The sequence below is a fragment of the Anas acuta genome, chromosome 19 (genome assembly GCF_963932015.1).
Source record: "Anas acuta chromosome 19, bAnaAcu1.1, whole genome shotgun sequence".
Taxonomy (NCBI): Eukaryota; Metazoa; Chordata; class Aves; order Anseriformes; family Anatidae; genus Anas; species Anas acuta.
Genome location: NC_088997.1, coordinates 5,205,789 through 5,233,711, shown reverse-complemented (window position 1 = coordinate 5,233,711; position 27,923 = coordinate 5,205,789). Strand labels below are relative to the sequence as shown.

The 27,923-nt window shown below is 48.1% G+C and overlaps 2 protein-coding genes across 5 annotated transcripts; both read right to left on the bottom strand.

Moving 5' to 3' along the window:
• Window positions 1-1,289: 1,289 nt before the first annotated feature.
• On the bottom strand, window positions 1,290-22,395 carry UNC119 (unc-119 lipid binding chaperone). 4 transcript variants are annotated; one of them, XM_068655880.1, is made up of 5 exons: window positions 22,157-22,395; window positions 11,524-11,637; window positions 9,384-9,522; window positions 7,554-7,726; window positions 1,290-6,828 (listed from the first exon to the last, which is right to left on the bottom strand). In XM_068655880.1, the coding sequence occupies exons 1-5, from the start codon at window positions 22,311-22,313 to the stop codon at window positions 6,716-6,718; spliced, it is 696 nt and encodes a 231-aa protein (XP_068511981.1). In that variant the 5' UTR covers window positions 22,314-22,395; the 3' UTR covers window positions 1,290-6,715. The 4 variants fall into 4 exon arrangements, with proteins under 4 accessions (XP_068511981.1, XP_068511982.1, XP_068511983.1 ...); XM_068655881.1 differs by having other exon boundaries at window positions 9,384-9,486; window positions 22,157-22,394; XM_068655882.1 differs by lacking the exon at window positions 22,157-22,395 and adding an exon at window positions 16,047-16,376 and having other exon boundaries at window positions 9,384-9,486.
• A 456-nt stretch (window positions 22,396-22,851) lies between these two features.
• PIGS (phosphatidylinositol glycan anchor biosynthesis class S) lies at window positions 22,852-27,662 on the bottom strand. Its single transcript, XM_068655942.1, has 12 exons — window positions 27,508-27,662; window positions 27,265-27,404; window positions 26,488-26,599; window positions 26,287-26,376; window positions 25,947-26,038; window positions 25,427-25,625; window positions 24,983-25,125; window positions 24,767-24,881; window positions 24,397-24,542; window positions 24,195-24,295; window positions 23,660-23,870; window positions 22,852-23,479 (listed from the first exon to the last, which is right to left on the bottom strand). The coding sequence occupies exons 1-12, from the start codon at window positions 27,542-27,544 to the stop codon at window positions 23,204-23,206; spliced, it is 1,662 nt and encodes a 553-aa protein (XP_068512043.1). The 5' UTR covers window positions 27,545-27,662; the 3' UTR covers window positions 22,852-23,203.
• Window positions 27,663-27,923: the final 261 nt, after the last annotated feature.

Here is a 27,923-nt window from a genome sequence, read left to right as displayed (position 1 = left end):
ATGCTTTCTAAGGAACACTAAGTCATATATTTCTGTAGACATTTAACACTGGGAAACTTTTTCTTGAATATAATTTATTATTTAAAAAAAATAATAAGATTTTGAAGGCTCTCTTCAGCCTCAGAAGTTTTACACTCAGTTCAGGAAATTATACTAAAGCATCAGAGACTGTTTAACCTGCCTTAAGAGTTATTAGGACTGATTTTGCAATCTCTGCTGTTTAGGTATTCGGTGAAATCAGCATCTACCCATTTCAAGAATTCTAAGAAAACAGACCTTATGCTTCCTGTCGTTCAGGTAATTCCAAGAGTAAGCTTAATCAGGAGAGAGTATCTAAACACAGAGAGCCTGTACAGGCGAAACCAGAAGCTATCATTTGATTTAGAAGAGTCTGTAAGAGATTTGATGTCAAACTTTTGATTATGTCTTCATCGCAGATTTCAGATGAGTGATAGCTGAATGATAGTCATGTTACAAACCTGTGCTCAGGTCATCACCCAATTGCAGAATTCAGTGCAGGTATTTCATGCAGCTCCAAGTAATAGTCCAAAAGTTTAAGCCTTCTCTTAATAAATTTCTTCTGTGAGTTCCAGTACAAAATAATTATTCTGCTGGATGCTGTGTTATTAAGGTGTCCTCTGTAATTCTAACAAATCAAAATCACAGCAGACACTTTCAAACAAAAACATTATACTTTTTTTCCTCTAGGAGTAGGTATGCTGTTTTGCTTCACAGAAAAACACTGAGGTATTCCCGGGCATGCTGAGAAAAACAGGACTAAAACATCAAAAAAAAAAAAAAAAAAAAAAGATTGAATTATCCCAATACAATTTGTTTCAGTTTGAGCAGATGTTGTGGTTTTACTTGGTATGGCAGAGACGAGAATTGCAGGTGTCACATTAATTTCAAAAATCAATTCTCCATAGTGCAGCTGGCAGATTTTTCAAAAGCATAACCTTGTGCAAAACCGTGATCTGTGGAACTCCTAAGTTTTGTTAACGTACTTTGAGAATAATTTATTTTAATTATGCCCCAAGATACTCTCACCAATCAGAACGCTGAATCCCATTTCAAACATTTTAATTGTTTTACTTATGTAACTATGCAAACCACTGAAGGGTTTTTACACGTGCATTGTTTAGTTTGTGATCACAGAGGTTGAATCTAGTTACATAAATTTGCACAAAACTGGAGTTAAAATATGAAGGGAAGATAAACAAAAAATATTTAAATGTTTTTCATATACTAAATAAACATTTAATGTTAAATAAAATAGACAAGGACCCTCATTTCTATGATCAATAATTTATTTAGTTTTTGTTTTATTTTTATTTTTTTTTACATTTTGCAATTTATTACAGGAGAAGAAACACTTGCTAATGAAGGTGACATGTTTTTAACCATTTTTCCGAAGTAATGGAAAAAGTTAAGCGTATTCCCTAGTCTGCACATTTATGCCTAAGCTGCCAATGTTAAATAATTATAAGCAAGTGTACTCCTTATTCAGTCCTTGTGTAGTTTTAGTTCTCTCCTCCTACAGGAAGACTAAATTGTAGCATCTAATTTTCTTACCCTGGATTCTCAATCTTTGTTCGCCCTACTTATCTATCTGCAAACAAGTCAAACAGACTAGTTACTGAAGCCAAAGCCACAGAAGTGGAATTGGTGCCAAGGTTCCTTTTTCTCCCGGCAACCTACTCAGTTTCTTACTGTCCCAAAAGGAAACAAAAGACTCCCAGTTTTCTGAAAACCAGATTCTCCGCATGACAGTGCATTGCATTGCCACTAAACTGGCCACAGTGGATGTTCTTATAGGAAACAGATCAGGTAACTAACAAGATACAAAGAATTATAAATGAACCTGGTAAAAATGTTTCTAACATTTTCCCAGCGGTATATTAACTAGAATCCTACTTTCCTTCCACAAAAAATATATTTTTTTATAAATACACTTTAATACAGACAATTCTGATTCTATGCAAAAAAGTCAATGTCACATTCAAACAGGGTTTCTCAGTGTAGCATTAAGGTACGAGCAGACATCACAGTAGGCATTAACACAGTGATTCTAGGGAGGCAGTTAACTATGTCTTGTGAACAGACACAAACACACAATTTCACCCGCTTAGTCAGACTGGCCTGTGATTTAGAAAATAATTGAGCTGCACTTGAGGCCTGGAGTATCACACTCTTCAAACATATTTCCATGTTTAAAAAATGATACGAGCTGTCAGTGAGATTTAATATCTGATTGGTATTGAAACATTTGTATAAACAGTGCTTTTGTAAGTAGGGCTTGTGCTAGGCTTATTGAAAAGAACTGCTAACAGAAGCTACCAGCTATTTCAAAACCCAAAAGAAAAAATGTTTACACTTATCATGGCATTAAAGCTCTTGGGTTCAATCAGCTAAAATTAACATTTTTCCTGTCCTTGTCCCTCTCCTTCATTTTTTTTCCAAAAGATAACTTTCACCACTAGATTCAATGCATGTAAACCTGTCTCATTAACATTTGTACAATGCATACAGTTCTAGTTGCTCTTTCATTTTTTGGTAAATACATTGTTTTCAAAACTAAAAAGAGACTTTCTACAGAAAGAGAAATAAAGGAGACTAAGAAAAAGAGGAATCTCTCTGAGTCAGGGAGCGTGGATTATTCAGTTATTTCATGAATGTCACCAATACAAAGGATATATTCAGAGTAACAATTCTGGCTTTTGTCACTGTAATGAGAACAAAGCTTCAAAAATGTAAACCATACTTGGTGTGTTAATCTTGAAAATAAATTGTTCTATTTCTGCCCCTAAAGTTTTTGAATTATAAGATCATTCAGCATGGCAGTTAACCACAAATATTTTACTGTTACTTGTCTTTACAAAACCAGAAATGTAAAGGATTTAAGACTGAGAAAGTGAAAGAATGTGTTGAGTTATAATTTCATTTAAAAATAAAAAATAAATAACTATTAGCACCTAATTCTTTTCAAAGATTAATTCCTTATGTAAAGTACACATACAATCAATGTCTGATAGAAAACAACTAGGTATTACTAGCAAATAATCTTGGTTAGCTTTTTGATGTTTTCTTTTGCTTTCAGAAAGCCAGATCCCAATTTTCCATACTGGTTCATTGGAACAGACCTATAATGCTAATTAAAATATTTTTGAAAATGAGAACAGGTTAAAAAAAAATAAATTTCAAAGACAATATTTAGTGATTGTGTAGGTGAGCTTCCAAAGTAAACCTAAAAATTATTAATATTAAAATAAAAAATAGTAACTGGTCAGGAAGATTAATATATTTTTTTCTGAACCATGCTGTTAAGATTTTGTTAAGACTTAACTTTGAACTGGTTTTTAATAAGAATCAGCTGCCAATTTAAGGGGAAAATGTGGTTTCACTTTACAATTCATCTGAGAGCAACCAGCTCACTTTCAGATGAATGAAAATTGAAATTGTTCAGTGCCTTACAATGCATGGTCTTTAACATTAAATTTTGCACATAAATGAATGCAAAACAAGGACAGATGCAGCGTTAGAACAGCATCTATACTGCAAAAGTTTTCAAAGAAACATTATTCTTGCACTATTTATGTGCAAAAACGTAATGTCGCGAGTTGACACTGTATGTTACACTGCTGCATAAATAGGTAGAAAAGGAATGGAATCTCTCCCTTGGTCAGTAATTCCCCCACGTTTGTAAATATTTTGAATGTAGATAACTTTGAAAAAATGCAAATGTTTCCAAGTGAAACTAACCGATAACTTTGATATCTGTTGCCATGAGAAGCAAAAAACACCTTCATTACACTTCCCACAGAAAGTTTTGTTATTTGCTTTGGCTTAAGAATAGAAAATTATTTGTAGGAAATCGTGGGGACTTCTAAAGGAAAAAAAAAAAAAAAAGTAATATTCCTCAACCTGAAAAGCTAAAGCAGGTTGAAATTAATTTTAATGGAAATGCCTAACTTTTTCGTGTTTTAAAGTATTCTTAATAATAGAAGACAGTAAATTTGCTTAGTAAAATATCTCCTGTATGATTCACACTAAATTTTCTATTAGCCTGAAATTACAACTCGTAGAATCTGAATTATCAGAACAGAGCTCAGTTGTGCATAGTTCATCCTCTTATGTTTAACCTCAAACCTACTGTAAAACACAGAACGTGACAAAGTCCATTCAACAACATCATAGTGCACTGCTGGGAACAAGGTAAATTTCTTCAGGGTCTTTTTTCATAGGGGCATGTTTTAGTTGATTACAGCAACATTTTTAGGAAATTAGCTTTGTTTTTGAATTCTAAAGTCTTTAAAGGAGGTAGCATAAAAAAAAGGAGCAGAATATGACCATTTCAGTGCAGCAAACAATGATTTGCTATGATATTCATATACAGAGAGGTTACTGAGTATGATAATCCAAGACTGACAAGAGTCCACACCGAAGAACAACTACTGCTCTCGCAGAAATATACTGACATGATATAGCTGTTGGAAATGTAAGACTGGTAATTCTGGCCAAGCACCATTGCTGAAAGTCTCTTAAAAGCCTTACGCACAGAAGTGATTGTTATGAACAGCAGGTAAGAGTTTAAAGATAACAAACAAACAAACAAACAAAACCTGTATAGGAGGTGCTACTCAGAAACACTCGATCTGTCTTCAAGTCAGTACATACGCTCATCCAAGAGTTGGAACAAAATTAATCAATATTCAAATTTGCATAACATCATTGAATATAAGGGTAGTTTAACAGCCTTGATGGAAAAAAAAAAAAAAGTGAGGAGGACCTAGACTTTTGAAACTATTTTCACCTTTAGTAATTATTGTGCTATAAAACTGAGTGATCAGTAGCTCAAAGCATATTACAAATAATAAGGAAATTCTTTGCAAACCTCAAACTGGTAAGTCAGCTGTAGGCTAACTTTCATGGTTTTATACACTAGAGTCAAAAAAATAGCAATAAATACAAATCTCATTGTGATAATAATTACTGTAAGATACTGTGTAAAATCAGTGAACTCTACATACTTTCAATCTTAAAAAAAAAACAACTTGTACTACAGTACAAGAGTACAGTACCTAAACTCACTGTATTTCTTTAGAAAATTGAATCCTCCTTCAGAATTAAAGAAAGCCAAAACAGATACAAATGCTAACACATTTGATAATGATCACAACTCCAATAACAGTACAAAATCTCCCTGTTCTTAGACAGATGGCTGCATTTGAAACCATTTGTAGTTCTCCTGTTTGACTTGGACTGTGACTAGAAAGATGTTGACTGGAAATGCTATTTTATAAAAATTATTACAGTCACACATATCTGAGGCTAACATACAACGTTCCACTTAAACTCACAGAAATAGACATGGAGACATCAAGTATTTATAGAAATATCTACAAACTGCAACTGCCTTTTTTTTTTTTCTTTTTAAGTATCTCTGAACTCATCTTTAGAGTAAGGGTTTCATGACAACAGGCTACTTAGGCAAAAATAAAGGATGAAAGCTTTTCACCCCACACAGCCTTCTCAGGTTTTGTTTTGCATGCACTAGTTTACTCTTTTGATGTTGCTACTTCACTGCACTAATACCTTTCTAAGAAGTACAGCCTGAGAAACTTGTGCAAGATTGTTCTTAGACTTCTTACGGAGTCTGAAGAGAGAGCTTTTGCTATATTTTTGCTGTAGCTTAAAGGCTACGTTATTAGACTGATTCTCTTGTATTAATATCCAATGCAAAACACTTTTAACAAAGGGAAAAACACCTTTATAACATTCTTCAGACACGAATGAAAAATTGGATATTCCACACCTTCTGATTGCCCTAGACAAATCAAAGCGTTGCTCTAGCAAGCATTGCTGAAGCCCTTGTTTTAGTATGAGCAGAGATGAAAGAGAACAGGCATGGGCTGAATGTTAGCTATGTATAAGTGTTAAAGCAAAACTAAAATCCTTCATTTTTTCCAGATTATTCTAGATTCAATCTGCAAGAAATGAAATTAATGGAGAATGCTTATGAGGGTTTGTATACACTCAACACTATTTTGCTTCCATCTGAAATGCAAATGGCCAGTACCTGATTAAAAATAGCTGTCATTGAAATACTGGTCTTCACTGCAAGTTTCATTATTTCCAAGATTAAAAAAAAATATACATAGAAGGAACAAAACAAAAGGATGAGATGCTTATTTAGAGAAATAATCTAAGGATGATACTTGATTTTGTAAGGTTTTCAACTGGATGTACAAGTTACATTGACCATGCTTTTGAAGCATTCACAAAGAGAAAGAAATAAACAAAACTCTGCATTTGCATCCATCCACTCACGTGGTTTTCTCTGACTGCATTCTTTGAGAAAGCAATCACGTCCTAAAAATGCTTGAGGACAAGAACACAAATCCGCACAATTAGGGCAAAATCCCCCAGGTCCCACAAGGCCATTTTCAAAGCAGACACCTAAAGAACTTAGGGAAGTGGTATCCAAAGATCACTTAGCATCGTAGAACTGCTTAGGGTTCTGAAGAACTGGGCCTGCTTCAAAGATCAAGAGATTACACTGGCAAATTTAGTCATGAAACTCCTACTGTGGCAGAGTCCTTGGTTTGTGGATTCTCGTCCAGTTGACGTTGTAGGCAACTGAACTGAAGGTGTTGGTGTCCCTGACGACTTCGATAGGAAAGTGAAGGCCAGCACAGGTTGGCTGCCCATCCTGTGCTCAAGGTCCTCCACTGTATGAATAATCCGCCTTGTTGTGCATCACCAGCTTGTTATCTACGAAGTAGAAACTGTCCGACTGTGTCTCATATGGATGAAGGATCATCTCTCGAACTGCAGGGAAAAAAAAAAAAAAAAAAAGTGTTACACGGAGGCAAATAGTCTGCACTGGGTTTTGTGGAGACTGCGTCTCAGTTATGTTTAATAGCATTACTCAGATAGCAGCAAACACTCAAGTTAAAAAAAAAAAAAAAAAAAAGCCCAACCAAAAAACTACCCAAACCCTTTGTTTAAAGTTCTAAGGAACCCAAACATGTTAAGGCACCATACAAAGTATAAGTGTTCTACCTATCCTCAACACAGTTCAAAAGAAATTTCTTGTGGTGAGACAGCAGTATACCACTGCATTCACAGACTGTAATACGAGTACTGACATACATTATCGGGGTTATAAAGAATGTAAGGTCACTCAGATTTAGTAGTCATGCCTGTTTGTCTTGGGAGAGGGGAGAAAAAATAAGTTATGGTCATACTAAGAAAAAAAACTTCTCAATGTAGTATATCAAACAGTAAAATAGAATATAACGGGTAACTTAAGTTACCTGTTTACTGGATATCTTTTTAGTCCTAGTTTTTAGTTATTTTTATAAAAACACAATTATCCCAGACACTGAAGCTTCCCTTCTATGAAGGGAAAAAAATAATAAATAAATAAATAAATCTTTGTCTGGGAGGTACTTGGAAGTATTCTGCCATAGCCACTTTTTATAGACAGCTTGTAAGAAAGTGCTTCTTCAAAACACCTGAGATTAACCTCACAGTAATTGAAAAGCGCTTACTGAGATCCTCGGAGAGCTGTGGGAATTCATAGATGTGCTCACAAGTATTTTTACTGCTGGGAATGCAGAACCCAAATTCAAAATCAAAACTCTTGAGCAATTGATCCCGGAAGTAGTGCCTCTCAATCATGCGAAAGTTATTGATGGGTTTGTCCCCTACTGTGAATTCCACCCTGAAAAAGAAAGATAAGAGTGAAATGAGTTTTATTCCTTAAGCATGAGTTTCAACCATTCCCAAAATGTAGAATAGAGCTCTTTTAAGAAAAGCCAAAACTAAAAAGCACTGGTATTATTCACAGGATCTTTTCCTCCTTTTCCTAAAAAGTTCACAATGACAACACATGGCATTATAAATCATAGTTTATACTTTATCTTAATTATTTTTACTACGAAAAAAAAAAAAAAGAAAGGAAACACAAGACAATTTTATAATCTTAAAGTCATCTTCAGTGAAAAACAGATCCCTCTAAATATACCGGGTACTTCACTAGGTCACTCAGTAGAAGTTCCTTATTGCATTGCATTCAAGTTACACTGCTATTAAATTACTTTAATTCTTCTGATAGGCATTAAAAATAAAACAAATATACTGATAAACTGTCTTTCATCCTTTTCTGCTTTTTAAATAGTAAAAGAGAAGAAGTTTCGATGAGCTCCAAATTCAAGTTTATCTTACCTCTGCATGACCTCTGAGAGAAAGGTAGTATTAATTATATATGACACACTAATTATGACTAAACTTGGAATACATTGTTAATAGTTTAGCACAAATCAGAAGTTGTGTGTTTACCATTTTAACAGAATAGCAGTCAAAAAGCTGCTAAATGGTACATAATTTTTTCTTCCAAGACAAAATCTAAATGGTGTAGCTCTTTAAAACGAGGAGGAAGTGGTTATGTGCAACTTTGCTCTAAACACTCTGTCAACAAATTGTAATTCTTTTTTTTTTTTTATCACAACCAAATGCTGAATTTTAATTTAGCTCCTTTTTTTTTTTTTTTTTTTTTTCCAGCAAGGCTAATGTACATCAGTTCTTGTGAAATATGTTTCCTGCTGATGGGATCTATCAAACCGCAATCCAACATGATTTTGCATACGTAAAAAAAATAGGTTCTTACTACAAACTGTAACTGATGCTCAATTATAGTATTATGGACTTAATGCTGTAATAGCAATGGGCATAAAGCTCTTAATTAGATCTAATTTAAACTTAAGTGAATGTACAGAAAAACAAAGATAACAAAGAACCTGCCATATAATGACCCATATCCTTCTAAAATCTCCAGTACAGACAAAGAACCCCCCCCCCAACTACTACTTGGGGGTTAGAAAAGGAAATACAAGCCAAAATTGCATCTCCCCGTGCACACTATATAACCACAGATAAATTACTCCGAACTTAACTTATACTACAGAAATGATGTGGCCTTTCACCTGTATTACAGGAGCAATAACTTTGGCCTGTTGCTTTACAGAAAGATCCTTTAGGTGTCATATTTTGCTGTGGTTTATTGGTGGACGCACATGTACTACTAGACATGTCAAACATTATTCTGGTGCAAATAGGTTGGAATAGCTGGGTGGTCTGCCCATCATTTTGCCTCTTTTAGCATTAATCTCCTCAACCTGATGCCTATTCCTGAGGTATGTAAACAAGCTAAAGGAATGGAGAAAGCAAGGCACATATTAAATATGTTTGGTATGTATAAATCATACCGAAAGATCCCTATTAACTCAGCTTCCTGACAGGATCAACAAGCAACAGCCACTTTTTATAAGATCCCAGTTGTTTCCTGCACTGGACAAGGTAGGACAGGAGCAATTACTTACGTGGCTCCCACTTGCCGAAGTCTAAGAAAAGCTGGGGTAAACTGATAGCGTACAAACCGGCCTGCATTTGGGTCAATGTCCTTCTTGTCATTGTGTTCACGTTCTGGAAAAGCGCAAAGCAAAGCTCCATCACTGTCGTCTGAGAAACAGAAATCCAGTGAAAATACCACATTAACTTTCCTCTCCTCCACAGAGAACCTCTCCGTGTCTTTTTGGAATCTGCACAATATGATGAAGCACAGTAAAAAACCTAGAGGACATTGTGCACCAGAACGCACCTTTCCCAGGCTCTTCTGCTCACTGATGAGGTTGGCAAATTTATGCCTATATTCACACAGAGCACAACACACAGACTGCACCTGGAGAACATTCTTTTTGATACTACCACTGTGAAAAATAGGTGGTATATTCCTTGTTAGGTGATTTATTCCTCAATAAGCACTGATCTCAGCTTCAGTGGCAGTTTTGCTCTCCTTATGTGCCCCAGACTGCACCATTTCCATTGATTTGGCAGTGCCAGAAATCAATTCTCCTGGACAAAACATACCTAAAGCTCCCTTCTGGCAGAACACTGAATCAACAAAGAGCTCTCTGTAAAGAGTCTGCACAAACAGTAAATGGTTGTTTATTTTAACTAAAAAAACGTGCCTTAAGAGCAAAAAGGTTCACAGATCAAAGTTTCTGGGTTCCTCACCAAACTAAAGGAGTATGACCTATGCATTAGAGATTCTAATTCTTATTTTCCTTATTGTTAATAGGAGCCACTTCAGTGATTTCATTACACTCAATTCGTTAACGGATTTATTATCCAAGTTCATAAAATAAGTCACAATGAGATTCACACAAGAATTTCAGAGTCAGTATGGTATGAGGGGGGGCAACTTTGTACAGAACGAACTTTAAATTGTTATCAAAACAATTTCCTTAAAGGTATTTCTTTAAAAAAAATAGAATAAAAAGAAGAAGAAGAAGAGAAACAACAAACAAACCAAACTCTTATCTGCGTTACAAAGTTCCTCTTAGGTTTCTCTCGCTGACATTGAAGGGAGGCGAAACTCTGTTTTTTGAGAGTATATAAATTGGGAGCTTTAAAACTTAGCTGCTCCCCGTCTCTTCTAGTGCAATAATTATAGGACACTTAATGCAATAGACATGAGCATGCAATAGATCCAAAGCAAAAGTAGACAGTCCTAACCATAGCATGTGGTTAAGCAGGGAGATTCCTTGCCATAGGACAAAAAAAAAAAAAAAGGCTATTAAATATGATGACATCATCTGCTCCAAAGGAACTCCTGCAATCATACAATAATATAGGCCAGGAAACTATTCCAAGAATGCTGGATGATGGGCTTACCACCTTCCTGTCCTCTCTAAGCCATCCACTGCTGGTCACTCAGTGAGTGTTTGCAAGACTGCCCTTTGGTTTATACACATCTTCTGAAGGCACTTACTGCTCCTACCTCTGATTCAGGATTGCAGAGTGACTCTGAACAAGCCATTTCACCTTAGCATACCGGGTTTGTTATCTCTAAGCTACAGAAAACTTCCTCTCACATGCAGGGAAATGAGGAAGATACAAAACAATACGTGATCACGAAAAGAACAGTTGCACTGGTGTTTTGTTTCATTTTATCGCTGGTAACAGTAACACTTTGATGCTTACAAGTAACACCTAACAAATTCATGGAGGCGAGAGTAGGATGCAAATTTTCAGTTTGTCTCATTTTCAGTTTGCACATCTGACATAAAGGTTGTCCCTTTTGGAAACACCATTTTCAAGACTCCTGACCAAAAGCCATGAGGCTAACAGCTAAGCTAGGAACAGGAGGACTCTAGCTGATGAACAGCCAGCAAAGTAACAAGTGCTGACCTCCTCCTTCTTTGCTCCTATTTACCATATCCATCTGTCCTTTCTCACCACAGATGGCAATCACAAGAATACAGCAGCAATGACTTCTGTTCACTATTAGTACAAAGTGATACCTGAATAGGACTTCTGCTGCAAGCTGGGACTCAAACCCTCCTGTAGGTGAAAGTGTCTCCTATTTTTGCAACACACGTTGAGTAAAGGGCATGGCAAAAGGAAGCAGACATGAGCATTTTTTTCTTCATTTAAACAGTATTTTGTGTGCACACTCACCTGATGCTGCTGGTTTGGTGATTTCAAACAACACCGTGCCAGATTCCATGTCCCGGATTTTGAACCTGGTGAAGTCTATCTTGTAAACGTTTTCCTCTGGAGTGCACAAATAATCTGCAGAGGAAAGCAAATTAAAGTGAAGGCTTGATGTCTACAAAGACAGCCCCAGTACTGCGTGCTCACGCTGCCCTGCTTGGACAGAATGGGAAAAAGGCCTCTGCCCCAGTGCTAAAAGGTCATCACTTTTTTCCAACTTTGTGCCAGCATCCCCTGGTTCCATTTCTCCTCAGGGTATTGAGAATAGTCAGCACCTCCACCAAATCCTTGCCTTCTCAGTGTAAGAGGCTTTGCCTCTTTTAAAAGCTGCCCTCTGGCAAAATGCATGCGCTAAGCAGCTTTGTGGGCACTAAGCCGCCTGCACTTAGCTGGAACAGGAATTGTCCTCCTCCCTTGTGCCATCTCTGCTATCTCCAGCCCTCTGCAGACAAAGCACACCCTCTTCTCTCCATCCATGCTTGTCCCATACCAGGACTTTTTCCTCAGCACTGGAAATGGCGTTGAAGCCTTTCCCAGTACGAGGAACTGCTCTGGGAACGGAGCCTTTCCTGGTTTCCACCAGTGGCAGTGTCTTTGGTAGAAAGTCATCGTCCCAAGCGTCAGCCCTGCTGTGCCTTGAGCAGCCTTCTGGCCTGGATATCAGCTTCCCCTCTGCAGAAAGAGTGCTGGTGCCTCCTGATTACTTTTCACTTTGCTGATAAGCACAGATTGAAAGCAGCTCCAATAATTTGTCCTGGCAAATCCAAACAAATGTGCGTATGAAAGCCAAGATAGCTGTTGAATGACAATGCATCTGCGTGTTCTAGAAGACTTCTTTTAGAAGTTTCAAGGTAGAGGTAATACTTTAACATTCTAATTCTAAGATACTAATGCCAGTTGTTAGTCCGAGTTAATGACTTACTTCTGTTTGCTTTTCCTATTTCTAAATATATCCATCCACCTGGGGCTTACTCATTAAATATACAAACCCAAGTCACGGTGCTGTTGGAGATCACACCTGTCTATTACAACTCCTACGTCAGCACAGGTGCAACAAATCAGGTACCTACATTATGGCTTGGGGTTATGGTTCACATCCTGCAGATAAGCAGCAAATAAAAGCTTGCTCTGCTGCAGCGAAAGAACATCCCAAATGCCACACATTGCAGCTACCAAACAACAAGCTCGCATGCTGGAATCTGTAATTAAAGAAATCAGACCCCTCTGCAGTGAAAGACAAAGACAGCCACAGTCAGCATTATGAAAGATTGCTCCTAGCCGTGGCTCAATGCGAATTGCACATCCAGCACCTTTACCTTCCTGGAAGCCTTTTATTCTTTGCAAATCTTCTTAACTTGGAGGACTGTCTGAGCGCTCATTGGGACGATGAACACGAGTATTAAACCTACTCTCCAGACGATTTTACTACTCTCCACCACCACCAGCAGATGGTGAATGCTCGAAGGAAACGGGCTTTAAGACAGAATTGTGCTTGAAGCCTCTCTGGCATTTGGCAGGGAGGTTTCCCTTTTCCTGTCAACACGGCACAAATTAAATCTAACACGGGTACCTGCGCTAGCAGGAAGAATAAGATAAAAGCTCAATCTTTTCACAGCCACAAGAAAACAAACGCCTACTGCTAGATGAAATGCCCTAAGAAGTGCATGACATTGTCTTTTCTGTCCTTGTTTTAACTCTACCCAGGATGAGGGGCCAGAAATTTACATAAACCCCTTGCCCTATGCCCCAAAGTTGAGCAGTCTTCATGCAGATACCATGCGGTCACACGGTAATTTTAGGATCTAAGACAACAGCCAGCCCAAATTCTTATTTCGTCCTACACCTTCCCACCTCAGAGCAGCTGCAGCCCCGAATTCACCTCCCACAGCCACGCTCGGCCAGCTGCTCTCCATCAAGGCAAGGGGCTGCAGGACGGGCTCGCGGTCGCCTGGGAGCCCGGGACACTTTCCCTAGAGCACGAAGGCAAGCCTGAAGCTGCATTTGTCTGCAAGTTAATAATTAAGTGTTTTCCTTCTGCAGGATTCCTTCCTTTCCAGCACCATGGCAACAGCTTTATCCCCCTCCTTGGCAGCAGTGTTGCTACAGCAACTGGCCCCGACTCATCCACAGGAGAGGAGAGCGAAGCCGAGCCCCCGGAAGAGGAATAAACCCCAAGCAGAATCCCCATCGGGCTCCTGCTCCTGACGTTGGCACCCCTGAGCTATTTTTTTTCCCCAACTCTTTTTGCACGGAAAGTATTTGAATCCCTTCATTTATTTTAATCAGCATGCCAGTATCTAACCGGGTGATGTCTGGGAGGATTAGCTACCATAGAGGGAAAGCACTGCAATCAAGTGCTTTTTTTTTAAAAAAAAAAAAAAAAAAAAAAAAAAAAAAAAAAAAGTGTATATTCCTCTTAGTCTGTACTTAAAAAAAAAAAAAAATAAATAGATAAAAATCTGTAGCCATGTTCTTCCCAAACACAGTAGAAACCCGTGGCACACTGGTAGGTTTTATCGGGAATGTTGTGCTTGGAATTGGCAGAAACTTCTGCTTAGCTGAGCACTGTCAAATTTGCTAATCTCATCTCACACACGCTTATTTTTAAATTACTGCAGGGCCCAGTTGCCCACACTTCCATGACGCACTTAAATGCATCATCTGCTTTCATTACCCTAAGTCCCAGTAAGCACAATTTGGGGAATGGAGGCAGCATCCACGTCTGCTTCAGTGAGACATAATACTGCTCAAGCCTCCATTAAATGAAGTGGATCATTACAGAAAAGGTAGTTTTGGTTGCTCAGGACAGAATATTTTCTTGTTTCTTCTGCTTCCCCCAGTGCAGGCTGTGTTGTTTCCCCATCAGGAACCCAATAATCACGGTGTCTCACAAGCCCTCAGTACTCAGCTGATTCACCACTGATGGAAAGCACCCTCTGAATGGAGGAATGGACTCATCAGCATCATCTTAGAAAACCCAGCAGCTTGTCTTTTGTTCTGAGGCGTACCCATAGTAAGTAGTGCAAAAACAAATCACAAAAGAGAAGCATTTCCTACTCCTTCCTAAAGCACAGAGACTTGCTATATCCCAGACTTCCAAACCCAAAATCCTCCTGGAAGAGGCTCACCAAGTTGTGCTCAAAGCACAGAGCAAACTCTTGCAAATTGGCCAAGCCTAGTACTCTTCCCGCTCGTGCTTCTTTGGCTTTTTTTTCCCCATAATCTCTGTATCACACCCAAAAATCTGCAAGTCCCTACTCTTATGGACATTTTCAATCTTAAGACCTACCATGGTTTTGAAGAGGCTGGAAGCACAACTAGCAACACGGCGGCAGTCTCAGGAAGCAGCAGAGGACTTCCTGAGCCAGACGCAATGGATTTCTGTATGAATTCTCCTATCCCCTTCGTATAAAAAAGTGCTCAAACAAACAAACAAACAAAAATGTGTAGCTTGGCGTTCATCAAGAGATCTCCAGCTTTGTTATGAGACAGAGTGGCTGCTCGTTCCCTGTTTACAGCTCTGAGGTGGTACCTCCACTGTCCCCATCCAGCAAAGAGCCAGTTCTGACCTGGGAACCCTTCCTCCCCTCCCAAGAACAACTGAGATTGCAAAAGAAACCAACAACACAGCCCAGACAATGGCAGCAGGTACTGCCTGTTCTTTCGCGAGCAGTGGTACAGTGTGAACCCTCATTCTTATTTCCAGACATATATTTTAACAAGCTGATGTTACAAAGGAACACAAAGGTGAGAAATCATACGATGCCTATCCCCAGAAGAGGAAAGCTAATGAAGGCACTTTCTCCTCCTGCCCTCTCCCTGTTATTTCAGTTATCCCGGGGATGAGATTAGGTGTTTAATCCTCATCAGAGAAAGCTAAAAGTCAGTGCTAAAACTTCAGGTGTCCTTTGCAACCACCTCACCAGGCACATTTTATGAAGAGAAGTTGTTCAGAGGAGTGAAAGGGTTAGCGCTGCTTGCCATGCTTCTGTTCAAGATCTCCTCTCCTTCTCTGCAACCAGGGGAAAGCACGTGTCCTCTCCCACAGACATCAGAGATATTTCTGTGCTGCTCATCACAGCGTCCAAGCTGAGATTGGGCAGCTCCTATTTTAAGCTTTAATCACCCAGAGAGGAGAGCGGAGTGTAGCAGGGGTAAGGAAGAACTCAAACTCTGGTAGTGAAGAATGCAAATCAGGAAGATGCCATACAAGAAACAAATGCAATGTCAGTGATTTGTGATAGGAACACCTCTCCCCAGCACAGGCAATCACAAGAATTTAGGGGTTGAGACGGCCCCTGTTGCCACGCAGGCCTATTTCTTAACAAGCATTAGGCAACAAGGTCAGAAGCTATTTTGAAGACTGCTCCCAAGATGTAAGCCAGGTATCAAGCAAAGACAACTGCAGATGAGTTGCTAGGAGCTGGAGATTAGGAGATTATCAGATTGGAGAGCCTCAGGAGGAAGCGAGCAAAAATAGCACAAACCCAGTCAAGACGCAGAGCATTGACGCAGGACTGAGTCCGAGACCTCAAGGGGAAGGCAGGGCAGGTTTCAGGCAGTACTGATACGTCTGCTTAGACAACCAGAGTTCAGCTAATGAAAACACTAAACCATCTCCCCTGCCCTTTGCCTCAGCAGTTCAAGCTCTGTAAAGAGGACGGCGGACAAGCAAGCCAAGATCCTGAAGCAGCACGTGGCACCTCATGGCAGAGCTCCCCACGACTGCCTCATCGCCCTGCTGCACATTCGGCATCGAGATCGGACCCCTCGCTCCCCCGGGGAGCTGCCTCCAGCACCCTGCTGCTCTGGGGAAGCTGCTGAGAGGACAGGATCTCCCCACTCCATTTCTAAAGCCATGGGATGAGCAAAGGCCAGGGGTGATCAGGGAGGGAGGCACCTGCAGCCCTCCTGCCTGGCTCGGTAATTAGCCTGCTGTGAATGCCCCGGAGGAAGAAGCTCTTGCTCTAGGAGGATTCCCACAGGAGCTTTTCTGCAGCGACACATTTGTGCGTTAAGCGTGGAGCGCATCCAAGCAGGGTCTGAGCTGGGGTGTTTGTGGTGGTCCTTGTTACCCATCAGGTGCACCCACACGGCAGCCTGCCTTCCCAAACCACACACTGAGTCCTCGACAGGCCTCCCAGGCTCTGCTTGTTTGTGGCAGCCTGCTTTTTTATCCCTTGTTTTTGTTGCTAGAGCTCTCCAGACCTCACCCTCTCACAATTAATTTGACCACAGCTCTCCAGGCCTTGTTCAGGAAGGTAGGAGCTGCCCTTTTCTTCATCCCTAAGGCCTCCAAACGCTGTTTCTTGCCCCCTGGTTTATGCTGACTGCACACAAAGTCTGAAACAATGCAGAGAACATTACCAAGTGGAGAACATTACCAAAATCAGCTCACGTTAGTCTTGCACAGGACTAACCCAAAGCAACCAGGCCCTGCGCTAAGCTGACTCCCCCAGCCAACACCACAGCTTTCCCTTTATCTATTTATTTAGTTATCTTTGCCATTGCCACCCGGGATGGCCCCAACCAGCAACACTGGCAGAAGGAGAAGCCCACTCAGCTGCCAGCTTGGCACCCTGGGCTACACACATGCCATGTGTGCTCCCCTTGGAAATCTCGCAGGCCATATTGTAGCGTGAGACTGCGAACAAAACCCTTCATCTACACAACACTTTCGGATGTGAGTTGTCACAAAGCCTTGAAAACGTTCTCCACGTATGTTGTGTTGCCTGGGAAAGAAGCCACGGTGACAGCAGCTTGACATAGCCCTGGGATGCCGCTCTGCTAGGAGAAATCAGCATATCAAAACACTTTTACACATCACAGCCCCGGACAAGTCAGAACGGTGATTCATTAACCTCCTGACAAACACCCCCAGCTAGTCACAGCTCCTCGTACAATAAATTTCCTCAATTAATTGGGGAAGGAAAGGAAAGTCATAGTCCATAGGCGCGGCTTTGGAGATTGATTTGCACACATCAGCCTCCTGTTAACGCTACAGCAAATCGGGTAGGAAAGGCACCCACCGAGGGGCTGCCCTGCCCGTTCAGGCAGCCCTCTGCCAAGCTGGCCTTTAGCTAAAGCTGCTGAGAGAAGTCTCAGAGAAATCCTAAATGACAGCTCAAGGAAGAGATTAGTTTCAGAAACGATTAAGTGTGTGTTCCTTATACTTAGGTTTTGTTTTGTAATTGTTCCCGAGTATGTAATCAATTATTTAACCCTTTGGTTTACTAAAACAAAATAAGCTTTAGAGCAAAGCTTAAAATATAAAGCTTACAAGATCAGCTTTATATTATTAGAGGCAAACTGTCCAGGTGCCTGAGATTATTATACACAGGGCAACCTCGTGCCTTTTGTTACGTGTCTGTTTGACAGCAGGTGCTATCACACGCTGGAAAAAGGGGCTGGTATTGCACAGGCAGGAATATCACCTTCCTGCTGACCACCAACGGCTCCAACCCCAAAGACAGAGAAAGAAATTAAAGCTCTGCTGGAATTAGCTTTGCCCTGCAGCTAATGTGGGAGTAGCACGGCGTGACCCAGCAAAGCTGCAAGATTCAGCGTGGTCAAAGACACCGGGACAAGGGACACCGGGGGCAAGGGACATTGGGGACAAGGGACACCGGGCCCCAGCTTCTCAGCTGGCCCCACAGAGCAGAACGTGGCATTCGCAGACACCAACATCCCAATAACTGCAAGCAGGCTCCTCTGATCCTCTGGCTGCTGTGGTAATTAATAGCAATTTGAAGTGAGCTCTGCCCTGCTCCTTTTGCTAATCCCAAGTTAATCACGTCACAAGGTTTTCCTCTTTGCAAGCACAGTTGTATGAGCAAGTAACAAATCCTGCTAATTGCAAAGGAAGTGGTTCGTTTGCCTTACACCTAATCTAGCTGGAGTGGCACCAGAGCCAGGCCAGCCAAAATCAGGAAAAAAAGCCAAAAGACCCCGGGGCAGCCCCCCAGACCCGTCAGGCTTTTTAGTGCCCAGAAGTGATCTGGAACTGCTGGAGAGTTTAACATTGAAAGGACACAGCATATGCAGGACAGTTTGCACAACTCCCCCTTTAAGCTTATTAGGAAGACATTAAGAGCAGAGCCCAGCTGGCTTTTCTGGCTGGTTACAGAAGGGGTTTCTCTGGTTTAGCAGCGAGCGCACTTTGCCACAGAGCCACATCCTGCTTCTCCAGCTCCCCAGCCCAAGACATTTAACATTTAGTCACTCGTCAGCTGTACCTATCAGAAAGGGAAAGCCCAGCTGTGCTTCCTGAGGAGATCTGCAGCAGGCAGAGCAAGCACAGGACAGCAAAGCCTGGCTCCAAGAGAGCTCCTGCAGGGTCAGAGCACCCCAAATGCACAGGGCTGGAAGGGGCCTCCTGGAGCAAGCACAGTGCCCTGCTACCATCCCAACAACCCTGTGTGGTCCCTCTCCTAACTCACACACCCCATCTGGAACTTCCAGGGATGCTCAGGGTACCAGGACTTCACTGTTGCAATTCTCACCCCATCACCAATTTCTGCTTCGACTTCAAACTGGCTGGGGCACCACGACTTTGGGCATCAGAGCCAGGACTGCTGAAAGGAGGGTGACTGTGGCCACGAGTCTGGATGACTTGGTGGCACAAGCACTGAGGTGTGCAAAGGGAAGGGATTAATTAAGAAGAGGGCCGAAGAAAAAAAAAAAAAGAAAAAAAAAAGAGAAATTCTAACTATGTACCTCTCCATTCACCATTCTCTGATGGTCCCCTTAATGCATCTCAAGGCCTTTCACTGCTGTTAATACTCTTTAAAAGACATACGTGACCAAGGTGAGGATACCAGATACTCCTTACAAGCTTCACTTATTCTCCACACATTAAAACACAGACAGTAGATACTATTTGCTGGTCTTTCTCCTGGTCTGAGGAGCATTCCCCATGTCCCCCAGTTCATATCCTCCTTCCAAATTCAAGCCAGGCACAAGGCACACCCTAAATATTGTCCTAACCCCAGGCACATAACCCCAAGGCTGCATACACCGAGCTGCGTGCAGAAAGAATGAGGAAGGAGTTGGATCCGGGTTTATGGCAGTGCTTAAGCCAAAAGTTGAAGAGGAAGAGAGGGAGGTGAGAACGAGGAGCTAGAAGGAGGCTCTCAGGAAGTAAAATCATTCTGGCATCCCCTACTGCACGATCCTTCCCCTCCTTTGGGGCCACTCAGTGCTGGACGCTTGGCGAGGACAGACACACACCCCAGAGAGGTCCAGCACGCATCTTTGGTGTGGGTAAATCCTGTCCTGGGTGGTTTCTGTGAGGTGCTGTCCCATGGAAAATGGGGAGAAAAGTTTGCCTGTCAGAGGCCTGCAGGGATAAAAATCTACAGGGACCTGGCAGGAAGATTTCAACAGGCCTTTAACTATATACTGAAGTGTGAACTTGGCCACGGCCCTGCACACGTGTACTTTGGGGTCACAGAAGTGCACCAAAAGCATCATTTCTGCCCCAACTTCACAAGGGACAGGCTGGGGTAGCCATGAACTTCTCTCCCACAGCCTGGTCCTTCCTCCTCCATGCAGCACCCTCTGCTTGGAGCACAAGCCTGGAATGGTTTCACCTTGCCAAAAATTCCAGTCTCTTTTTACGAGCTTGCTGTGACCCCGTGGAAATGAGTAAAGGCCACAAAACGCCCCAAACAAGCGTTACGTGTTAAGGACTGTAAAAATACTGCTGCTAAAGCCACCAGGTGGGAAACACCTTGAGGAGGGGTGCTGCAAAGTATGGTCAGGCAATGAGACCCACTCGACGTGGACAAATTGTACACCCACACCCAAAAATGAGCACTGAGGACTTCAGGTGGTGACAGCTGCCACGTGCCCAGCAAGCCCTTCCCAGGCATTAGCCAGGTTGTGGTGCCTGCTCCTTGTTTTTTAGGACCCCCTGAGTTACCCTGACACCAGCAAGCCTCCTACCAGGAGGGCAGCGAGGCATTTCCACACATTTCCTCTGTCCTTCCTGTGCTCCACAGGCTGGAAGAGGCAGGAAACCAGCCCCGTGCCGGCCACGGTGACGCCACGTGAGGTCTGCAGGCCCCGGGAGCCAGGGCAAGGTTTGGCCGTGTGTCTGCAGCCCCTCCAGACACCACCACCGAAGGCAGGGACACGCAGGACCCCGTAAAGCAGGGACACGAAGCACTTAGCACAGCCATCGCCGGCTTCACCACCCAACTGCTGCTCCTCCGAGAACGCTGGCAGCACGCTTCAGTGCCTCCTGCTACAGGCAGCAGCGTTTCTGGGCCTGAAGCACACCGCTGCAGCCCACCACAGCACCTCAGCGGGACCCCAGGACCCCCCAAATCACCAGCCCCTCTTCCCAGGAGCCTCCCCGACCCCTTCCCCGTGGTTGCCCCCGCTTTCTCCCCACCCTTCCTGCCTCTCACCTCACCTCGCTCAGCACGCAGGCCCGCGGGGCCGCCTGCACGCACGACACTCCCGACCACATCCTTTCTCCCCAGGGTTTGTCAGGCAGCACAACACCAGCCTGAGACACGAATCCTGCCCCAGTGCCACACCACAGAGCTCTCCAAGGCAAAGGGGCGCACGGCCGGCCACCCAGGTCACCCCCACCCCCCTGCCAGCCCTCTCCCCTTCCCCTGTTGCTCAGCACGCTGCCTGCAGGGAGACAACCCAGAGAGGCGACCCGGGGGGTGCAGTAGGGTCTGGGGGGGGGCAGCAGGACAGGCTGGCAGAGCTACAGCCAGGCACACATCTTCTCCCGACCCGTGGTGCTGCAATCCCAGCAGATCCAACGCCAGTGACCGCCTGGTCCCAGCCGAGCTGTGCGGCCAAGCACAACAAACCCTCCTCCTGCAGGCTCCCCCCAGGATGCTCCGAGGAGCAGCGGTGCTACAGGATGGGTCTGCGGCAAAGGAGCCCCCCCTCCTCGCTGGATCTGGGGCCCCCACACCGCTGCAGGGGGCACGGGCTGGGGGTTCAGCTTGGCCCAGCCCCGCATGAAGGGGCACAGCAGCAGGAGGGGGGACAACGGGGAGCATCTCTGCCCTGACCTCCCACCCCCAACAGTGGGGGGCTGCTCCCCAATATGAGCATCCCTGTGGGGCAGGGGGGCTGCAGGGGGGTTGCTCCCCAACCTGAGCATCCCTGGGGGGTAGGGAGCTTCAGGGGGGCTGCTCCCCTGACTTGAGCATCCCTGTGGGGCAGGGGGCTTCATGGGGGCTGCTCCCTGATCTAAGCATCCCTATGGGGCAGGGGGGCTGCAGGGGGGCTGCTCCCTGACCCGAGCATCCCTGTAGGGCAGGGGGCTTCAAGGAGGGCTGCTCCCCAATATGAGCATCCCTGTGGGGCAGGGGGACTTCAGGGGGGCTGTTCCCCGACCGGAGCATCCCTATGGGGCAGGGGGCTGCTCCCCGACCTGAGCATCCCTGGTGGGTAACGGGGGGGGGTCCACATCCCCAACCCTGCCGGTGCCGCATCCCCCACCCCCTGCAGCACCGCACCCCAACTCCCCATCCCCATCATCCCCATTCCATCCCCTTTCTCGGGGCCACCGCCTCCCCGTGCCCCCCAGTTCCCCCCCATCACCCCCAAAATCCCCCCCCCGTACCGCTGGTGACCCGCTGCAGCCCCAGCACATCGTCGGGCCCGATGAGCGCCTTGCGCCCCAGCTCCTCCTCGGTGCGCGCCGCCGCCGCCGCTCCGCTCCCGGTGCCGGTGCCGGTCCCGGCTCCGGTGCCGGCCCCGCTGCTCTTCTTCACCTTCATGGCCCCGCTCCGCCGCCGCTCTGAGCGGCCCCGGCCCCGCTGCGCTGCCGCCGCCGGCCCCGCCGCACCGGGAGGGGCAGCACCGCCCCGCCCGCCCCCCGGCCCGCCCCCGGTACGGCTCCGCCCGGAGCCCCCCCGGGGGAAAGGGAACCCCCCCCCCCGGGGAGAGGGAACCCCCCCGGGATAGCCCCCAAAGCATCGCGGGGGGATGCACCCGTGGGAGAGCCGAGGGGGTTTTGGGGACCCCCCCCCGGGAGGAGGTGGAGCACATGGGGGTGTCAGTGCCCCGGGGGGGAGGGCTGGGGCTGCTCCCCCCCAGCTGAACCCCATGATGATAACCAAGGGGTGCTTTGGGGTAAATATGCCATAGGAGAGGACCCCAGAGGGGCTTCGGGCTAAATACCCCTAAAGACACGACCTAAGAGGTACCTTGGGCTAAATATCCTATAAGACAAGACCCCAGAGGTGGTTTGGGGTATATTTACCCCATAAGCCAGGACGCAGACCCCCCCCCCCCAGATAAAGAGCCAGGCAGAGCCCCACGCCAGCCCCCTGCATGCCAGGGGCGTTCTTTATTCGTACATCAGCTCGCTCTGAGCACAGTGCAGGACCAGGGGGTGCATGCAGGGAGCCCCCCCTCACCCCCTCTCTGGCCTCAGGAAGAGGGGTGCAAGCAGCATCTTCAAGTGGAGGGCACAGGACCCTGACCCAGAGCATCTCTCACCCCAAAACCCACAAAAAAGTCACTCTTCCCCCTCCTGCAGCTGGGCCATCCGTGCTGCTGGGCCGAGGACTTGCTCTGACACAGCCCCGAGCTATGGGGCCAGGCCAGGGCACTCCATGGGGTTGGGCTCAGTCCTTTTTGGAAGGCTCAGTCCATTTTGGAAGGCTCAGTCTATTTTGGAGGGCTCCTTCTTGCGCTGCCTGGCCTCCCGCAGGATCTTGGCCAGGGAGAGGAGGATGGGAACGGCCATGGGCAGGAAGAGCGGGATGTAGATGGCAAACTTCTGGTCGTCGGGGAAGTAGAGGAGGTGGAGGAGAGAGGGGTCGAAGAAGGCCCGCTCCGAGGAGGTGACGGCTTCCTTGCTGGCCTGGAAAGCGGAGCGCAGGCGGCCCTCAGCCAGCTCTGCCATGGCATCCTGCACCGAGGCCACTGCGTGGTATACCTGTGTGGGAACAGCACAGGCAGTCAGTCCCTGGCCACGGAGAACCAGGACACGAGGCTGGAGACCACAGATAAAGATCTGGGGACCTCTGGCAGCCCCCAGGCCTGGCAGCACCCCACATTTTGGCACAGGGACAGCGATTCCTGCCCCTCTCCACTCCTCGGGGTATCCCAGCCCTACCTCAGAGGCGACGTCGTCCTTGATAACGATGTTGCTGATCTGATCCAGCAGCTGGGCCAGCGAGGTCAAGGTGGTGGCGACGGTGGCGATGTTCTCCACCGTGTGGGCCCAGAGCAGGCGGTCCAGCTCCCAGTCGGCCAGCCCCTCGTTCCCCGGGCTCTCTACCTGGAACTCGGGGGGCAGCTCCTCCCGAGATATCCCAAAGAGTAACCTGGGAGCAGAGGGGGAAGGTCCCAGACTGTGGCACGAGCCCACAGCCCTGCCTGCACATTCCCTGGTGCGTTCAGTCCCTGCAGGGCTCAGCCCACACCTGATGGCCTCCCACAAAACCTCCCACCTCAGGACAGGCAACAGCACCCATGGCCAGGAAGCGGTGCTGGTTGGTGGTCAGCACCTCAAAGGCCACAAAAAGCCATCCTCAGCCCCCAGATGAGCTGCTGGGCTCTGGCACGGGTACAGCCTGCTTTGTCCCCAATTAATGTGCACGCGGATCAGGAGAACACAGAGGTCGGGGTGGGGAAGAGCACGTCCTCACCGGAGCTGGGCCAGGAAAACCTCCATCACCCGCACCATGTCCACGTCCACGTGCAGCGGGAGGGAGGCCTGGGGGGAAGCAGGGGCTTCAACGTTGTAAATCTGCAGGAAAGCACATCGGTGAGGAACGCCCAGGGCCAGCAGTGCCGCCAGCACTTGCTGCGGACGGGGAGCTGAGCCCGGCCAGAAGCAGGGCCCCGTACCATGATGCCACCCCAGCGGGGGCTGTGGAAGGCATTGGTGGGCACCGGGGCTCCGTCCTTGTCCTGGATGTAGAGCGGGGAGTGGGAGCGCTCCGGCACGTACAGCAAGAAGTTCAGCACGGGGTAGAGCGAGGCGGCGCTGGATCCTAAAGCGGGACCGAGTCAAAAAACTCTCCCCTGGCCCACAGGGATGACAAGAGAGCCCAGCCCTGCTTCTCCTCAAGCAGCAAGCCCCGAGCAGAGCACCCAACCCGGTAAGTCTCTGTCAGGGCTGGCAGCTCACAGTGCTGCAGGGAGGGAAAAGGTGAGGGTGCAGGCACCCCACTCCCCATCAGGGCTCGATCCTGCGAGAACGGGGTTGGGAGCTCACCCAGCCGGGCCTCCACGGGGTTGATGACGTGCGGGAGGCTGTGGGCGCTCAGGAGGAAGCTGGAGGACTCCTTATCAAAGCGCGGCGTCACCCCGAGCACGGCGTAGTACAGGATCTGCAGGGAGTCGACGCGGGTGCTGCTGGCAGAGAAGCGAGTGCCAGGGCACCCGGCAAGGCCACGGGCGGGCTCTGCCCAACGCCTCTCCCAGCCCTCACCTGCGAGTCAACTGAGAAGTTGGCCACCACGCTCAGCTTGTCCAGGACGGGCTGCACGTAGCGGCCGACGGCGCCCTCGATGTCCCAGTCCACGTTGTGGGACTTGGGGTCAGGGTTCAGCAGGCTGAAGGTGATCTCGTACCCTGCCGAGCACCCAGGCCCCGTGAGGCACGGCCACGGCCACCCTTTTGTGATGCCAAAACCGGGCAAGTGGCCACGACGGAGCTCCCAGGAGCCACAGGACCTTGACCCCTTTCTCCCTGGCCCTCCTCAACGTGAGGCCACACTCTGGTGGCCCAGCACACATCCCCAAACAACTGACAAAGGGCAAAGGGAAAACCCTGGGGATCTGTCATCCCAAAAGACATCTGCAGGTGCTGCAGGGACACCCCGAGAGCCAGCCAGCCTTCCCAACAGGCAGGGGGCTCGGCCACAAGTCCATACCCAGGCTGGATTTCAGGTGCCGCCGGGCGTCGGGGCCGAGCTGGCCATCGGGGACGCGGTCTGCGAGGGCAGCAGCGATGGAGGTGGCCGGGAGGGACATGACCCGTGTCAGCTGCTGGAGGCGGGCACGGAGGGCGGCCAGACCCTGCCCAGCCCTCAGCAGGGCGCTGCGGTGCTTCCCCACGTAGACATCGGTGCCCTGGGGGAGACGTGGTGGTGAGGGACGGGAGCGGGGTTGGCTCTGCCAACGCGCCCGGAGCCACCCACGGCAGCTCAGGGAGGGAGCTGTGCCCCACAGGGCACCTTCAAGGGATGCAACCCCACAAATCTCCCCGATCCCAGCGCTCCTTGTTCCTCTCTAGGGTTTTGCAGGCCTTTTTGGCAAGGCCTCCTGCATCTCTGTGTGGCAGAGAGTGTGGAGAACCGGGGGTTTCCTCCACGCCAAGCGGCCCTAGAGCCGCAGCATCCCAGGGGGGCAGTGGGATCGCAGGGACGGGCACCTCAGGGCGCTGCTCCCTACCTGAGGCAGCAGAGGGGAGCTCTCAGGGACCACATACACGGTCAGAGAGCCCGGCGAGGCATCCTGCAGCGCGTGCAGAGCAGCATCAGCCTCTGAGGAAGACAGAACCGTTAGTGGGACTGGGAGCTTTGCTCCATTCCCCATCCCATAGGGTACCAAACCCATTTTCTGCTAAACCACCCTCAAAACCTGCTCCTGCATGGGCAGCAGTGCTCGGCTCAGGCCCCTGCGGGCAGGAGAAGCACCATACGGGGCACCGGGAGCTGCAGCAGCCCCAAGGCATCCCCCAATCCCTCACCCCATTACCTCGTGCAGCCCCCCCAACCCCTCACCCCGTTACCTAATGCAGTGGCTGCACCCAGCGCCGCCGCCTCCCTCGCCGTGGTGCCACGGTACAACTCCTCATAGCGGGCTGCCACGTCGCTTCTTGCTGTTGGGGGAAAAATAACCCAAAATGAGAAAAAAAAAACGAGCAAACCTCCAGGCCCACGGTGCTCCTGAGAGCCGGGCCGGGGGCAGTAGGGGTCGGTGGGGGTCTTACAGCCGACAGGAACCGGCTCCTCCCGCACGTCCCGGTACGGCAGCTGCCTCGGCAGGTCGGCGGGCACCGAGCCCGGGGCGAAGACCACGGAGACGGGGACGGAGAGCTGGAGCTGGGAGCGGGTGTCAGCGGGGGGCACCGGGACACCCAACAGAGGGGCAACGGGGGGTACCAGGGACCACCGGGGGGACAGCAGGGACTATTGAGGGGATGCCAGGGACCACTGGGAGGCCACTGGGGGGATACTGGGGACTACTGGGGGGATACTGCAGGAATACCAGGGACCACCAGAAGGGTTCCGGGGAGGGGGGGAGATACTGGAGACCACTGGGAAGCCACCGGGGGGATACTGGGGACTACTGAGGGGTACCAGGGACCATTGGGAGGCCACTAGGGGGATACCGGGGTACCGGGGACCACCGGCAGGACACCGGGGACTACTGAGGGGATACCAGGGACCACCGGGGGGATACTGGGGACCACCGGGAGGCCAATGGGGACCACCGGGGGGATATCGGGAGGCCCAACAGAGGCCCACCAGGACCACCGGGGGGACACTGGGGATCACTGAGAGGATACCGGGGATCACTGTGGGCTACCGGGGGCCACCTGGGAATACCGGGGGGATACCGGGGACCACCGGGGGGCCACTGGGGGATACCGTGGACTACTGGGGGGATATAAGGGACCACTGGGATGCCACCGGCAGGATACCGGGGACCACCGGGTGCCCACCGAGCAGCCCCCTTCAGCCCCACACTCCCCCCCTCTCCTCACCGGCAGCCGCCCCAGGGCGGCGATGCCGGCGTAGGGCAGCGCGGCCCGGTACGTCTCGGTCGTCCTCCACCACAGCGGCAGCCCCAGCAGCACGGCGATGGCGGCGAAGCACAGCGCGGCCCGGCGGCCCCGGGAACGCTCTGAGGGGACAGCGCTCAGAGCCCGAGCCCGAACCGGGCCCCGGGGGGGGGTTCCGGGGGAGCTCCGGGCCTCGCCCTGCCCCCCGCCCGCCTCCCCCGGTACCTGCTTCATCCGCCGCCGCCGCCGCGGCCGCCGCCATCTTCTCTTCCCGGTTCAACCGGGAGGGGGGCGGGGCTTGAAGGCGGCCCAGCCATTCAAAGAGCTCGCGGCTCTCGCGGCAACCAATAGGAGCGGGGAGGAGGCCGGACGGGCGTGAGGAGGAGCCAATCGGAGAGCAAGGAGGAGGGATGGGGGAGCAGGGTGCTGGGGGGGTTCTGGGGGGGCGATGGGTGCTGGGGGGGGCCATGGGTGCTGGGGGGGGGGGCCATGGGTGCTGAGGGGCGTAATGGGTGCTGGGGGGGGGGCAATGGGTGCTGGGGGGGGTCTGTGGGTGATGGGGGGGTCTGTGGGTGATGGGGGGGGCAATGGGTACTGAGGGGGTGACGGGTGCTGGGGGGCGGCTGTGGGTAATGAGGGGG

Excerpts from the sequence above, each read along its gene's own strand:
- PIGS (XM_068655942.1), bottom strand. The coding sequence starts at position 27,544 with ATGGCGGCGGCCGCGGCGGCGGCGGCGGATGAAGCAG. Across the intron at positions 26,039-26,286 it reads GGGTGCAGCCACTGCATTAG|AGGCTGATGCTGCTCTGCAC; the intron begins GTAACGGGGTGA and ends TGTCTTCCTCAG. Across the intron at positions 24,296-24,396 it reads CCCGCTGGGGTGGCATCATG|ATTTACAACGTTGAAGCCCC; the intron begins GTACGGGGCCCT and ends GCTTTCCTGCAG.
- UNC119 (XM_068655880.1), bottom strand. The coding sequence starts at position 22,313 with ATGAAGGTGAAGAAGAGCAGCGGGGCCGGCACCGGAGCCGGGACCGGC. Across the intron at positions 11,638-22,156 it reads GCTGCAGCGGGTCACCAGCG|ATTATTTGTGCACTCCAGAG; the intron begins GTACGGGGGGGG and ends TTTCCTCTGCAG. Across the intron at positions 7,727-9,383 it reads CTTCGGCAAGTGGGAGCCAC|GGTGGAATTCACAGTAGGGG; the intron begins GTAAGTAATTGC and ends TTTCTTTTTCAG.